This window comes from Astatotilapia calliptera, chromosome 22 (genome assembly GCF_964374335.1).
Source record: "Astatotilapia calliptera chromosome 22, fAstCal68.1, whole genome shotgun sequence".
NCBI lineage: Eukaryota > Metazoa > Chordata > Actinopteri > Cichliformes > Cichlidae > Astatotilapia > Astatotilapia calliptera.
The window spans coordinates 25,785,313-25,798,467 of NC_137442.1; the positions used below are offsets into that span (position 1 = coordinate 25,785,313).

The 13,155-nt window shown below is 40.0% G+C and overlaps 1 protein-coding gene and 1 long non-coding RNA gene across 4 annotated transcripts; both read left to right on the plus strand.

Annotated features, from left to right (window-relative positions):
- Positions 1 to 183: 183 nt before the first annotated feature.
- LOC145423759 (ubiquitin carboxyl-terminal hydrolase 37-like) lies at positions 184 to 4,116 on the plus strand. Of its 3 annotated transcripts, XM_080296510.1 has the most exons (11): positions 184 to 612; positions 857 to 913; positions 1,008 to 1,139; positions 1,231 to 1,354; positions 1,440 to 1,591; positions 1,697 to 1,796; positions 1,937 to 2,013; positions 2,191 to 2,299; positions 2,910 to 2,967; positions 3,136 to 3,293; positions 3,380 to 4,116. In XM_080296510.1, the coding sequence occupies exons 3-11, from the start codon at positions 1,036 to 1,038 to the stop codon at positions 3,383 to 3,385; spliced, it is 888 nt and encodes a 295-aa protein (XP_080152636.1). In that variant the 5' UTR covers positions 184 to 612; positions 857 to 913; positions 1,008 to 1,035; the 3' UTR covers positions 3,386 to 4,116. The 3 variants fall into 3 exon arrangements, with proteins under 3 accessions (XP_080152636.1, XP_080152635.1, XP_080152637.1); XM_080296509.1 differs by having other exon boundaries at positions 184 to 913; XM_080296511.1 differs by having other exon boundaries at positions 857 to 1,139.
- Positions 4,117 to 5,070: 954 nt separating this feature from the next.
- Positions 5,071 to 8,197, plus strand: LOC145423760 (uncharacterized). The gene is made up of 2 exons (XR_013904800.1): positions 5,071 to 7,378; positions 7,861 to 8,197. It is a non-coding gene; the product is annotated as an uncharacterized LOC145423760 (long non-coding RNA).
- Positions 8,198 to 13,155: the final 4,958 nt, after the last annotated feature.

The following is a 13,155-nucleotide window of genomic DNA, read 5'->3' on the forward strand; positions in this document are numbered from 1 at the left end:
CAGCACTGTGAAGACACAAAAAAAGTGTCGCTGGTTTCTTTTTAAATTCTGGAAGGTATGTTTTATGGAAAGAGTCACTGTCATCAAGCATTTACTCACCACAGTTAAATGCGAAGAATTAAGAGCAATTTAGCACATCCATGTCCTCAAATTAAGTTCAAAGATGTTTAAACGTTTTTTTTTTCACAGAAAGGTAAGTTTGAAGAGACTTGCAGGATGTTTCTCTAAATATTTTTTATGGTAAATAAGCATTTTTGAATCTTTTAATGAAGTTTGATGGATGATTTCTGTAAAAACTGAATTTTGATCAGAACCAAATGAAGGATTTTGTATTTCATAGGACAAACTTTAAAACTCAATTTAAAGCATGAATAAATTGTTTTTAATTTATTTAAAGATATTCCTATATATCTGCTTCATGAGCTGACAGCTCACTGAAGTGATAAATAATATGAAATAATACCAAATTTTCTAACTGGACACTTTTCATGGAGAGACTCCCTTGGTATGTTTGTTTTATGCCATTACTGATGTTGGTTTTCTTGTTTCTAAACAGAAATTACACAAACAAAACGTGGCAGAGAAGGAAATTCCTTCTACGTCTCATCAGAGGTAAAGAAATGCGCCGCTCTTTAATGCTGCTGGAGATATTTATAGCAGTGGTTTAGTTGGAGCTGTTTTATTTCCCTTTTATTGGCATTTTTCTTCCACCTTGTGTATTTACATCTTTTTTACTACTTTTGGACGTCCTCCAAAATGTTTCAACTTCAAAGCTCATGCATACATGCGCATACACTGCTCAGAATCTTGACATCTTTCCTAATTTTGTGTTTGTGTTTTTACCTTTTTGGAGCAGTGTAGCATGCGGTGGGAAAAAAATAGAAAGTCAAACTGGGACTATAGACTGCTTCGGGTGAGTACACGTGGTGCACAAAGACTCACTTTGTCAAAGTGGAGAAAATGAATTATTTTACACTGATACTGTAAACGTTGCGCGTGTGTGTCAGGTTTCCAAACATCGGAAACACCTGCTACATGAACTCCTGCCTGCAGAGCCTCCTCAACATTGAGGAGTTCATAAGAGACATCAGGCGTCAGGGGGTTTTGTGGAGCACAGATCCAGAAGCTCAGCTCTTAAGGTGCGCTACGTCAACCTTCTACTTTCTTCAAAAACCTGAAGAACAAAGAGATCTAACAGCAGAAATGTCTGTTTACCCTTCCTTTCTACAGAAGGCTTATTGATGTCAGGGACTGTCACGAGTCAACAGATTATGGCCTTAAAGATCACCACCTAAGAGCTTTTAAGAAGGCATTCAGCAGTCAAGCTCCTGAATACACCGGCAGTGCACAGAAAGTGCGTCAGCTATTTGGACATTTCGTTTTTTGCTTTACCTTCTGATTTTGATGTACTGTTTTAAATCTCTCTGCTTTTCTTTCAGGACGCTCATGAATTCCTAACATTATTCCTCGATGAGGTCAAAAGGCTCGCACCTCACCTGGAGAGGAACGCAGCTCTCCTGGGCCAAAGTTATAGCTGCCCAGTAGAAGACCATCACATTTTTAAAATGGAAAACATGAGGACATGCAAGAGGTAAGCCTGTCTTTCAGAAACGCAGAGCTGGTTGCAATATTTTCATATACCTCTTTTCCACGTACCTGATCTTTACTTTAACTACGTTACTCCTGAAATGTGTAGCTGCGGTCACCAATCATCACAGCAAGAGGAATTCACCAGCTTGTCTCTAGACCTTGTTCCAGAGGGGTCTATTATAAACATGTTAGAGACATACTTGAAGGTAAGATCACAAATTCCAATAGAGTTGTCGTATCAGCGATCTTAACACACCTTTTTTGTTAGTGTTTGTGTGCATGTGTGTGTGCATATGTTGAGATTTCTTTCTACCATAAAGCCTGTTTTCTCTGTGCTGTTGCTCAGGAACAAGAAATAGAATTTCGCTGTGATTGTGGAGGGACGGCCTCAGAACTGAAGTCGTCTTTTGATACACTGCCAAGGTGAGTAAGGTCACATCAGAATTGATCGACTGACCAGGTTTCCAAACTGTGGCGCATCAAATATCAGAGTTCTTCGAGACAATACTTGAGCAGTCGTTTTCTCCCATCTTCTGTTTGTGTTTGACACTCATTCTTCTTATTTTCTACCTTGTTTGTGTTTTTTTTCTTTTCTGCCAGAGTTCTGATCTTGCATCTGAAGAGGTTTGGCTTTACACAAACCTACAAGATTAAGAAGGTGGATGACCCCGTCAGGCTGCAGAGGGACTTGGTGGTGCCATCCAATCAGGTAAAAACAGACTGCAGAACGTCTCAGGCTACGTCCACACTAGCCCGGATAGATTTGAAAACTCCGTGTCCACACTGGCGTTTTCAGTCATTTTCAAATAGTTGTGCGTCTGCATTGAAACGGCCGAAAACGCTTACGTTCCAGTCCTGCGCATGCGCAAAAGTGAGTGAGAATTACAGAATTTGAAGAAAAGCTATCCGGAGCATGTACAAACTGATATTAATCTTTTTTAGGGCTGTCAAAGTTGAGAGCAATCAAAACAACTGCTGTCTAATGCACTCAGCTTATCTTTGTTTAATTGCTCACATGACTGCATCACATGACCAAAATGCGTCATCGTTTTAGAAAGTCTGCGTTTTCGAGTGTCCACACTGCGATGGGACAACTCCGTTTTGAAATGTATGCGTTTTCGAGAGCGTTTTCAAGATGCTGTGTTTTTCCTTGAGGAAAACGCCGTCTCGGTGTGGACGGGAGGTCAAAGCGGAGAGAAAACGATGCGTTTTCAAACGAAAACGCATTAGTGTGGACGTAGCCTCAGCAAATCAGCTTAATTATGGCACTGATGTGAGACTTTATGAAACTAACACTCTTTGGATTTGTTCCTTCTCAGGGTGGTGGCTGTTATAGTCTTTGCAGCATCATCAGTCATTATGGAGGCACAGAGTCAGGTAAAACAACAGACTTGTGACAAACAGAAAATGAAACTTGCTACTTTTCAGTGAAGGACTCACACACAAAAGCTTTTGATGTTCTAAGAAGCATTAAGTCAAAATCACTGTTTGCTTGAATCAGTTGACTTCCAGAAGTTGGATTCATTTGTCTTAATGTGATTTCAGGACACTACATCTGTAGTTCTGTCCATCCTGAGGAGAGTCAGCACTCTACATCAGATCGCTGGCTCACCTATAATGACGCACAGGTGCTCCACACAACTGGATCTGCAGTTTGTGAGGAACAGCAGCAGTCGGCCTACATCCTGTTTTACAAGAGAAACGTAAGAAGACACAGCATCTCATCCTGAAGTGAGAGAATTTTTAAATGTCCTGTTACCTTGTTAACCAGTTTTGTCTTCATTCTCAGTTCTGAAACAGGAAATGGAAGGAAGGAAGGAAGTTAAGGTCATCATCATGCTGAGAAGGAAAAGCAGTCGTCCCAGCCCACCATCGCACACTGGAGGACAAGTATAGGTAAGTATTGCCCTCAGGAGGGAGGGTCCTGCCAGAGAGCCTGGTCCTCCCAAGATTTCTTCCTCCAGGAGGGAGTTTTTTCTTGCCACCGTCGCCCCACATTCACTGGTCTCATCAGCAGGGACATTTTTAACCTCCTAAGACCTGAACTTTCATGGCATGCATTTTTAATTCCTCTGTGCCATTTAGGTTGATTGGGACCCGATGAAGGTAAAAACCAAGACATCAGATTCGGACTATCTTTTTTTTGTTTCTCAAAAGAATGAGATCCACATATGAGGACATTCATTTTAAATTTCGATTGAACAGTGGCAGTGTCATGTCCTCCCTCATAAGTGGATATCAGGTTTTTGAAGAGCAAAATTTTGTATTTTGGTCTAGACAACCCAAAATGTTATGTCTACATATGTGGACACCAGGTCCTAGGAGGTTAAAACAAAATCTACTAGAGATCGTCCTTTTCTGGACCAGTGTTTGGCTTGCTCTCTGGGAACAACAAATTAGTGCTGTCAGCGTTAACGTCATTAGGTAAAATGACGTTAACACTGACAGCACTAATTTGTTGTTATTATTATTAATATTATTATTAATTTATTTGTAAAATAAATTAAATAAAAAAAACCAAAGAAATGATTTAATTCTTTATTTTATTTTGTTTTATTAAAATCAAAATAACAACAAAAACAAAAATAACTAATAAAAAAATATTAAAAGTATTCAGCAGTGTTTTGTGAAATTTGTAATGAGCCTTAGTTAAGTTGATGTCACAGAAGTTTCTGAATCATTTAGATTGTTCAACAAACTGATTCACTCAGGTAAAGATGGTGAGCTGGAGCAATGGTACCCTTGGAGTTCAGTTTAAGTTTTCAGACAAATATTCCCTCGATCAGTTGCAGCTTCTGCTTTTAAATAAATGATTTAGCTGCAAATGTTTAGCTACAGGTAGCAAAGTCCAAAAGTGACACCAGCCAAACATGCAAAAAATGCAAGATGGTGGTGCGCACAGATACAGCGGCTCTATGCTCTCCACTTACCCAATTTCACTGTGCAAGAAACTGCACAATGACAATAAAAAGCTCTAAGTCTAAAACAGTTTCCTGTCCAGTAAAATCGGGCAATTATTCGCTCCAGAGTTTTATCCTACTCCAGGTGAGCAGCCATCGACTTGTAATGAGCCAGCTAAAACAATAATTTCTCAGTGGCTCTTCTGGCACCAACAAGTGGGTGTGTTCTTCCATCGTGCAAGTGTCACGACACACTGAACATGGTCTGAACATGGATTTTCCCTCGATATGTCTTTTCCACCAGTACTATGGGGTATTTGTGAATATCCATGACTGACCCGGCCAGGTGGCCAGCTGGTCTTTGGACAGGGTCACGGCAGTTTCAAGGTTCAACAAAATCCCTTTCACTGACAGACTGAAGGAAAGCTCCTCAAAAATGGAGGGTCTTCAAGCTCCTCAGTGGCAGGAAAAGGTTTCCCGGACCCAGTGTTGTATATTTGTTTCCCAAAAGATTGAACTAGTGGAGAGAAATCAGGTTCTGAAACCATCCAGAAGACAAAGTCTCCAACTGGTTTGTGGAAGTCCCGTTTCTCCAAATTAATCAGCGGGTGAAATGTCTCTTCATGGATGGTTTTGATTCTGTTGTTATTCACGAACAAAGCCGTCAAAGCAGCATATGAAAGAAAGTCATCTTTCATTGTTGTCTCCAGCGTGTTAAAAGAGAGATCGAGCTCAGTGATGAGTTTTGAAGCGGCTGCAGGGACTTCTCCAAGGTTTTGGCTCGAACAGTCGAAGGATGTTGTTCACAGTGGTGACACTGTTGACTGGTGATTGACAAGCACTGAGATACTAACATGACAAACACAAGAAACATCATGACTTATTCTCCTGAGTGCCTGCAAAACACAAACACAAAATCAAACTCAAAGCTTTTCTCTCAGATGCTGGTGTGGCACAATCTAATGATAAAAAAGGTCATGCTAACAGCTTTTGGAGCACAGCTGCACAAAATAACAGCTTTTGGAGCACAAAATGCATTACAGGTAAACCCAGTACCCAAACATGTTAACAAGGATAAAGAAAAAATCTGAAACAAAAGCAGGTAGTGTGGTGATTTATGTTGTGAGGATGCTTTCACTCCCATCAAAGTCACCCAGTGTTGAGAACCCAAATGAGCCCAAAAACCTCAAGTGGCTGCAACCAACAGCGAACGTCAAGAAGTGGATACTTGCATGTTGAGCCAGAAACATGCAGAAAACCCAAAAGAGGCAAGACAGCACATCTTGGTCCCACTCAGGCAGTACGAACACCTGGAAAGAGGAGCCCACAGTTCAGACCCAAGGTCACTGGTAAGGACACCAGCCAGTTATAAGTCTAGTTTTAATTTTCATTTTAGTTAGTGTTATGGCCTTTCTAAGGGTGGCCAGACCATAATATAAGGGTGATCCACCCCTGTCTGACCCCAAGCAGCACATCACACAACCAGTACAATTTTGATGGTGATTTTTTTTCACAGTGATTGAATTCTAACAAAGGAAAGGAGCGAACTATAGCTTCGGGGTGGACCCCAAAACAACAAACAAAAGGGACCGTATCTAAAGGATGTACAAAACTTATTTATGAAAAGAATAAAACCAAATGACAATGTCTTATCTCCCTAACTAAGAAAAACATGAGAAAAGGGTAATCAAATAAAAAGGCAGTCCACCCCTACATGCTCCTGTATAAAGAGACGGGTAACACAAAGCCTGCAGGTTGAGGTCCATGGCGGTGTCATCTTATATGTTGTCTCCAGGTCATTAGCCAATCTGTATGGGCTGTCCCATGGATGCACCAATCACGGAAAGGCACCTGCACACTCAGATTTACATATGAGACAACATTACGACAACAGTCGTAACATTAACTAAAAATGTTTTTCACCATCTCGTTTTAACTTCTGGTTTAGCTTCAGCTAACTAAAACTAAATGGACCTTGGAAATAATCACATCTTAATAGAGTGAACCATAGACTGTATAAAAGATAGGACCATTGCAACTTGACTGCAGCACTTCACCCTTTCACATAGTCCCAGCTCTTCTCTGTCATGTTTTATGGTGCTGCAAATGTCTTCAGTTGGTGAAAGGTCTGGGCTGCTGGTGTCTTGTTGTGCTTGCTATGCATCCCTGACTCGTTTCTTCTTTCTGCATCAAGTAAGGAATGTAGTGAAAGTTCCCAAGAGGTTAAAAACACAACTGAAAAAAGGCCATCAGACCTGAGTTGGGACACTTGGATTATGGAGCTTCTGGACCAAGAGAGTGGATGGGAGCATGTGTTTAACAAGTAAGAGTATAACGTCCCCCAAAATGTCCCTAACTAAGAAAAACATGAGAAAAGGGTAATCAAATAAAAAGGCAGTCCACCCCTACATGCTCCTGTATAAAGAAACAGGTAACACAAAGCCTGCAGGTTGAGGTCCATGGCGGTGTCATCTTATATGTTGTCTCCAGGTCAAGGAGACAACATATAACATGGATAGACAGACAGATTTCAAAATAGCCAGCTGGAATGTTAAGGGGTTGAATAACGGGATTAAGAGGAAGAAAATATTAACATATCTAAAGTTATTGTAACCCACCTAAAATTTGCCTCATGAAAATGAACTGCTGTTCCCAAAGAATGTCAGTAGGTGGCACTATGAGATTGTTTAGTGCTTGTGAACTTGAGTTGAGAACTGTAGAGAAGGAGAATAGCGCTAAGGCTACGTATGCTGGTCGGAGCTACTCACCGAGTTTTTCTTTAATCCTTGTTCAAGAAAAAGGTTGTGTGTGAAGACACAAATTGGATTTTACTTTTCCGCTTGTTGATGCTGGTGTACCTCTGTTTTTGTGTTTTTTGTTCATTTCCGGTGAGTTGACTAACTGCGCTAGCATAGCAAGCTAATCGTCAGCTAATCATTAGCTTAGTATAATGTAAATTTCATGTGTTCCTTTTAAGTGCTGTATTATCTTTTTATTTCTTCACTTGTGAATGTTTTAAACCAATCGGAAATATTTCTTTGGAAGCTAGTAGGTAAGTTTTATTTATTGTAATGAGATGATAAATATGAGCAGTCTTTGGCTAAATAGTACTGCGACCATGTTTTGCACTTTCCTCGTGCATCAGTAATGTACATTCTCTCAATTCATTGGATTGATGTGACTGCTGTTCACAAAATATGAGATTTGAGTTAAATTTGTATGATGTGGAAATTGTTTTAAGGTTCTTTGATTAATTTTATTATTGATTGCATTAAGTCGTTATATACAAAGAGTGAGAGACATTTGGTCACTAGTGTTGATTAAGTTGTTATATGATATTCATGTAAAATATGTTCACTGCCCTGTGCAGGTTGGTTTTTTTGTTGGAGTCTAAAGTTGCGAGCCAGGATTCCGGATCCCCAGCTGCGATGCAGGAAAGATTTCCAGCCTACTTAAAGTGACAACTGCGTGACTTCTTGACAGATAAGCTTATGAGATCTCAGAACAATACACTACCCGGGTAGTACTACTAACATTAACACTATACTCACACACCTGAACTGAAAAGACTGAAAAGAACTCTGAACACTGAACTCTGAACTCTAAAACTGAATACACAGACTGACAAATATGGACAATTGGAACTGTTGTGAACTGTTGAATGACTGTTTTTGGTTTGTTTTGAATAAATGTTGACTGTTCTTTGAGCTGTGTGTCATTCGCGCCTTAGTCGATTCCTAGACACCATAAGCCTAAGATCCTAACTTTCTCTACATTCAGTAGTGGTAAAGTATCGTGTGTTACATTATCAAGAGTTGATATAGCCTTTATTCAAGAAATGCACACGTGTAAGTCAGAAGCCTTAAAACTTAAATGTTCCTGGGTAGGTAAAGTCTTTTCCAGTCCTGGAACTGGTAAAAGTAGGGGAGTGTCGGTTCTGATTCATAAAGCAGTTAGCTTTACTGAAACAAAAGTAATAACAGATAAGGAAGGTAGATTTATATTGGTTTATGGACAACTACTGGACACACCAATAATTTTATGTAATATCTATGCACCTAATGCGGACATACTCACCTTTTTTCATAACCTGTCACAGTATCTTTTGGAATTAGAAGGTGCACAAATAGTGGTAGGAGGAGATTTTAATCAAATACTGGATCAAGACCTAGATAGATCGCTTCCTAGGACAGGCACAGAGAGTAAATCTGTAGTTGCCATAAGGCAGATGACCTCAGGTTTAGGTCTGAATGATATTTGGCGGACAATGCATCCAGAAGGCAGGGAATATTCCTTTTACTCTCCGCCTCATAATGTTTATACTAGAATCGACTACTTTCTTATTTCTGAAGCCTTAGTGAATAACTCTATAGATTCAAGTATTGGTAACTAAGCTGTAGTGCCTCTTCACCTCACTGTGCAATACCTTTTGTGCAATACTTTTGTAAATAGTCAACGGTGCAATAGACTCAATACTTGAAATGTGCAATTCTTGAAATGTGCAATTCACTTGTATTTTTATTTTTATTCCTATTTATTCTATTTATCCCCTTCGTATATTTTATTTATATTGTCTCTGTATTTATATATATATATATGTGTGTGTGTGTGTGTGTGTGTGTGTGTGTATTATATATATATATATATATATATAAAATATTCTGTAACTCTGTAACTTCTGTCGGTGCTGTGCTTTTTTGGAAATCGAATTTCCCAGAGGAACCCACCCGAGGGATTAATAAAGTTCTATCTAATCTAATCTAATCTAATATAGTATTCTCGGACCATGTGCCAATTTTTCTATGTCTTGAAAATATTTTACAGATTCCTCAAAGCCGCAGATAGGAATGAACTGGTCTGCATTGGTGCATCATATCTTTATTCTCTTCCCCCTCCTGCCCCCCCCCCCCCTCTTTCTTAAATAGATAACTATCATATCTGATATCATATCTCACAGTACAATAATATTGAATGGGTTGCATTGTTGTATTTTGTCATGTTTCTCAGGTCTTTGTCTGAATTTCTACGAACATTATTGCTAAGGATTGTCTTATTGCATTGGAGTCACACTGGGTTAAATATGTACACTTGGGTTTTAAGGGGTATTTATTATTTTCTTCTTTTTTTTGGGTTGTATGGAAGCTCCAAACGCAATTTCATTGTTCTTGACAATGACAATAAATAAATAAATACTAATACTAAATACTAAATGTGTCCTTAATTAAAGACTCTGGGTTTATTAAATTGATAAGCGATGAAATACAATTTTACAAACAGACAAATAATCGAGAGGACACTACATTGGCTACTTGGTGGGATGCTGTTAGGGAAAATATTCTAAAACACTTCTTCAGTAAAGACTCAGAGAAGAGAAACACACAGAACTTCTTGCTAGCAAGGGCAGCCTCCAGACTGAGACTCGCGCTGAGCTTTGCCCTTGTCTTTATTTTATACTTCAGTGTGTGTGTGTGTGTTACTGCTTGTCAAAGGGTCATATACATAAAAGCACAAAAGGTACATCCTTGGTCACAAAGAGGGTAGTCTCCCCCACCCTAGATGGTTCACCCTAGATAACACGGTGGGGAAGTCCAGCAGTTCATCTAAACAAAAGGCACTTAGACTAAAACAGACATAGCTATGTTAAAACAATAAAACAAGGTGCAACCTCTCATGCTCCCAGGACGTGGGGGTGCATTCCTGGGGTGCACACCAAGCCTGCAGCCTGTTAGAGATCACACATCCTGTCACTACACAATTAATTATATGCCTCTAAGCATACATGGTTAAATATTTCCTAATACAAATAACTACAAGCAGTATTCTACCATATGCAAACTTATATCACTAAAAGATTATACTGACTACTAAATACAATTTTCCATTGACAGATGCTATGAAGGCATACTTAAGGCGGAGGACAATTTCTTACGCTTCCTTTAAAAAGAAGGCAGCTAACAAGAATATCATTACGTTAGAAGCCAAATTAAAGGCACTTGAGGCAGTATATTCCCATACAAAAGACAGAGTTACGTTGAATAAAATTGTTAAAGTTAAATATAAGTTGAATGTACTGTACAACAGAAAGGCAGAATACGCTTTATTTCGCATTAATCAAGCATATTGGGAAATGGGAGAAAAGCCGAGTCGTTTATTAGCATACCGTCTTAAACAGAAAGACAGTATGAACCATATCCCAGGCATACGACAATCAGATGGGGTTATTTTAACTTCTTTTAGACATATAAATGATGGATTCAGGGCCTTTTACAATAATCTTTATTCTACACAAGGGAGTTTAGATGAACAGAAATTCGAAGCATTCTTTACTGATTTAAACCTGCCACAGCTTTCTACTACTGACCAGCAGATTATAGATGCTCCAATTACAGTGGAGGAGATTACCCGTGCAATTAACAGTATGCCACTTAATAAAGCTCCAGGATTAGATGGGTTACCATTGGATTTCTATAGAGCATTTGAGGATATGTTAAGTCCCCTGTTGCTCGATGTTTATAATGAGGCGTTCAAAGTAGGCTCATTACCTCAGTCAATGCACTCTGGACTTATAACATTTATTCTTAAAACTGGGAAAGACCCTTTAGACCCAAGTGGTTACCGCCCCATATCTTTGCTGAATTCTGACCAAAAAATCTTGGCAAAGGTCTTAGCGGGTCGATTAAAAGTAGTAATGGCGAAAATAATTCATGCAGACCAATCTGGTTTTGTTCCAAACCGCTATGGTTCAGATAATATTAGGCGGTTGGTTAATTTGCAAAATTATGTATATGATTCAGTATATCCAACAGTGGCCCTATCGCTGGATGCTGCACAAGCTTTTGATTGTGTTGAGTGGGATTATCTGTTTAAGACATTAGAAAAGTTTGGTTTTGGTGACAATTTTATTAGGTGGATAAAGATATTATATGATTCGCCTTCAGCGCGAGTATTGACGAATGGGCTCATATCAGACCTATTCCTTTTACTGAGATCCACAAAAATGGGTTGTCCCCTTAGCCCCGGTCTTTTTGTAATTGCTATAGAGCCTTTGGCACAAAAACTGAGAAATAATGTAAATATATTTGAAATTTCGATGGGTAATAGTCAACATAAGCTTCTATTATATACAGATGATGTGTTGTTACTTATGACCCAGCCTGGGAAGTCAATTCCAGCCCTATTAGAATGTATAGAAAGCTTTACGCTGCTTTCAGGGTATCGCGTCAACTGGGATAAATCAGAGGCAATGCCTATGTCAGGACACTGCCCCCATACTTTATTTAAACAGTTGGGAGTGTCATGGTTCTGGGTCAGTTTCGACCCAGTATTTTGAGTTTTGATTGATTAGTTTATTTTTGAATGTTTGTTGTGGTTTTGGGCGCTATGAGTATTATTATTATTATTATTATTAGAATTCTATGTTTCTGTTTATTCATGTTTAAGGATTTGTTCTCAGTTGTATCTCACGTTTAGTTTAGTTCAGGTTCCATGTGTCATTCTGTCTGTCTCTGTGTCAGGTCTGCGTCTTGGTGTAGTGTTCTCGTTTCCTGTTTTATTGTGAAGGTCTGCGTCCCATGTGAGTGTGTTCAGTTTTACCTCTGTTTCGTCTTGTTGATTATTCCCAGCTGTGTCCACCACCTGTGTGTAATTCCCCTGTGTTTCTCTGTGTGTATTTAAGTCGTGTCCTCTGTCATTGTAGTTGCTGGTCTGTCTGTGTTTTCCACCATGTTTCATCCGTGTGTTCCCTGCCGTCACCATCTTGTACCGTCGTCCACCTTGCTTCATGTTTGAGTTCCGGTTCGTATTCAGTAGTTTAGTTGTCTCCAGTCTAGTTTAGTTTGTGCTCCATTTGCTGTTTGTCTATATTTATTTCGTGTCCAATAAACCACCTTCACTCCTCCACTACTGCCTGCGATTGATCCTCATTTATTATTTTTATACGGCTTATCTCACTCGCCGTGACAGTACGGACCAGCCAGCTATGGATCCAGCGGCATTCAGTCCACCCAGGGAGCTTCGGGAGGCCGTTATTGACTCTGCTTCTAGATTAATTAACCAGTGGTTAGAGCATGAGGGAGACGCCTCTCTTTACACTGTGGAAGCCAACCTACAACACCTTATTTCCGGTTATCCCTGGCTATTGGACTCTTTGCATCCGCTCGTGCAGAGTTTCGTTCTCCACGAGCTTCACCTACACCCCCCCGCCGCTACCGCAATTTTTTGTGTTTCTACTGAGGATAACAATGATTTCTCACCCATGGCCATAGCTTCTAAGACTGCCTGTTCTGAACCCTCGTTCCATGTTTATGACCGTGTCCACTCCATTGTCCCATCCTCACTTCCATCCCAGTCAAATGCCAGGCCTGTAATGCTGCCCTCAGTTCAGTCAGCAGCCGCGCTGCCCTCAGTTCAGTCACCCACTCCACCACTTATTACAACTCCACTACAGTCGTCTCCGCTACCTGTAGGTCACTCTGTAGCCGCTTCGCTGCCTATTGCTCTGTCGCCACCAGATCAGCTGTCTGTCCGCTCGTTTACTCAGCCACCATCCTCACTATCTCATTCAAAGCAGGGAACACACTTCACCACAATATCTGCTGGTTCTCTTAAGCTGGCCATGTCAGAGACAGTTGCTCCCTCTAGGGCCTCCCCAGAGGCTGGGTGTCAG

What these genes read in the sequence shown, in the direction of transcription:
- LOC145423759 (XM_080296509.1), top strand. Translation starts at nt 777, where the DNA reads ATGCATACATGCGCATACACTGCTCAGAATCTTGACATCTTTCCTAAT. An exon ending in CCAGAAGCTCAGCTCTTAAG is followed by an intron (nt 1,140 to 1,230) that starts GTGCGCTACGTC and finishes TCCTTTCTACAG; the next exon opens with AAGGCTTATTGATGTCAGGG. An exon ending in TCTTTTGATACACTGCCAAG is followed by an intron (nt 2,014 to 2,190) that starts GTGAGTAAGGTC and finishes CTTTTCTGCCAG; the next exon opens with AGTTCTGATCTTGCATCTGA.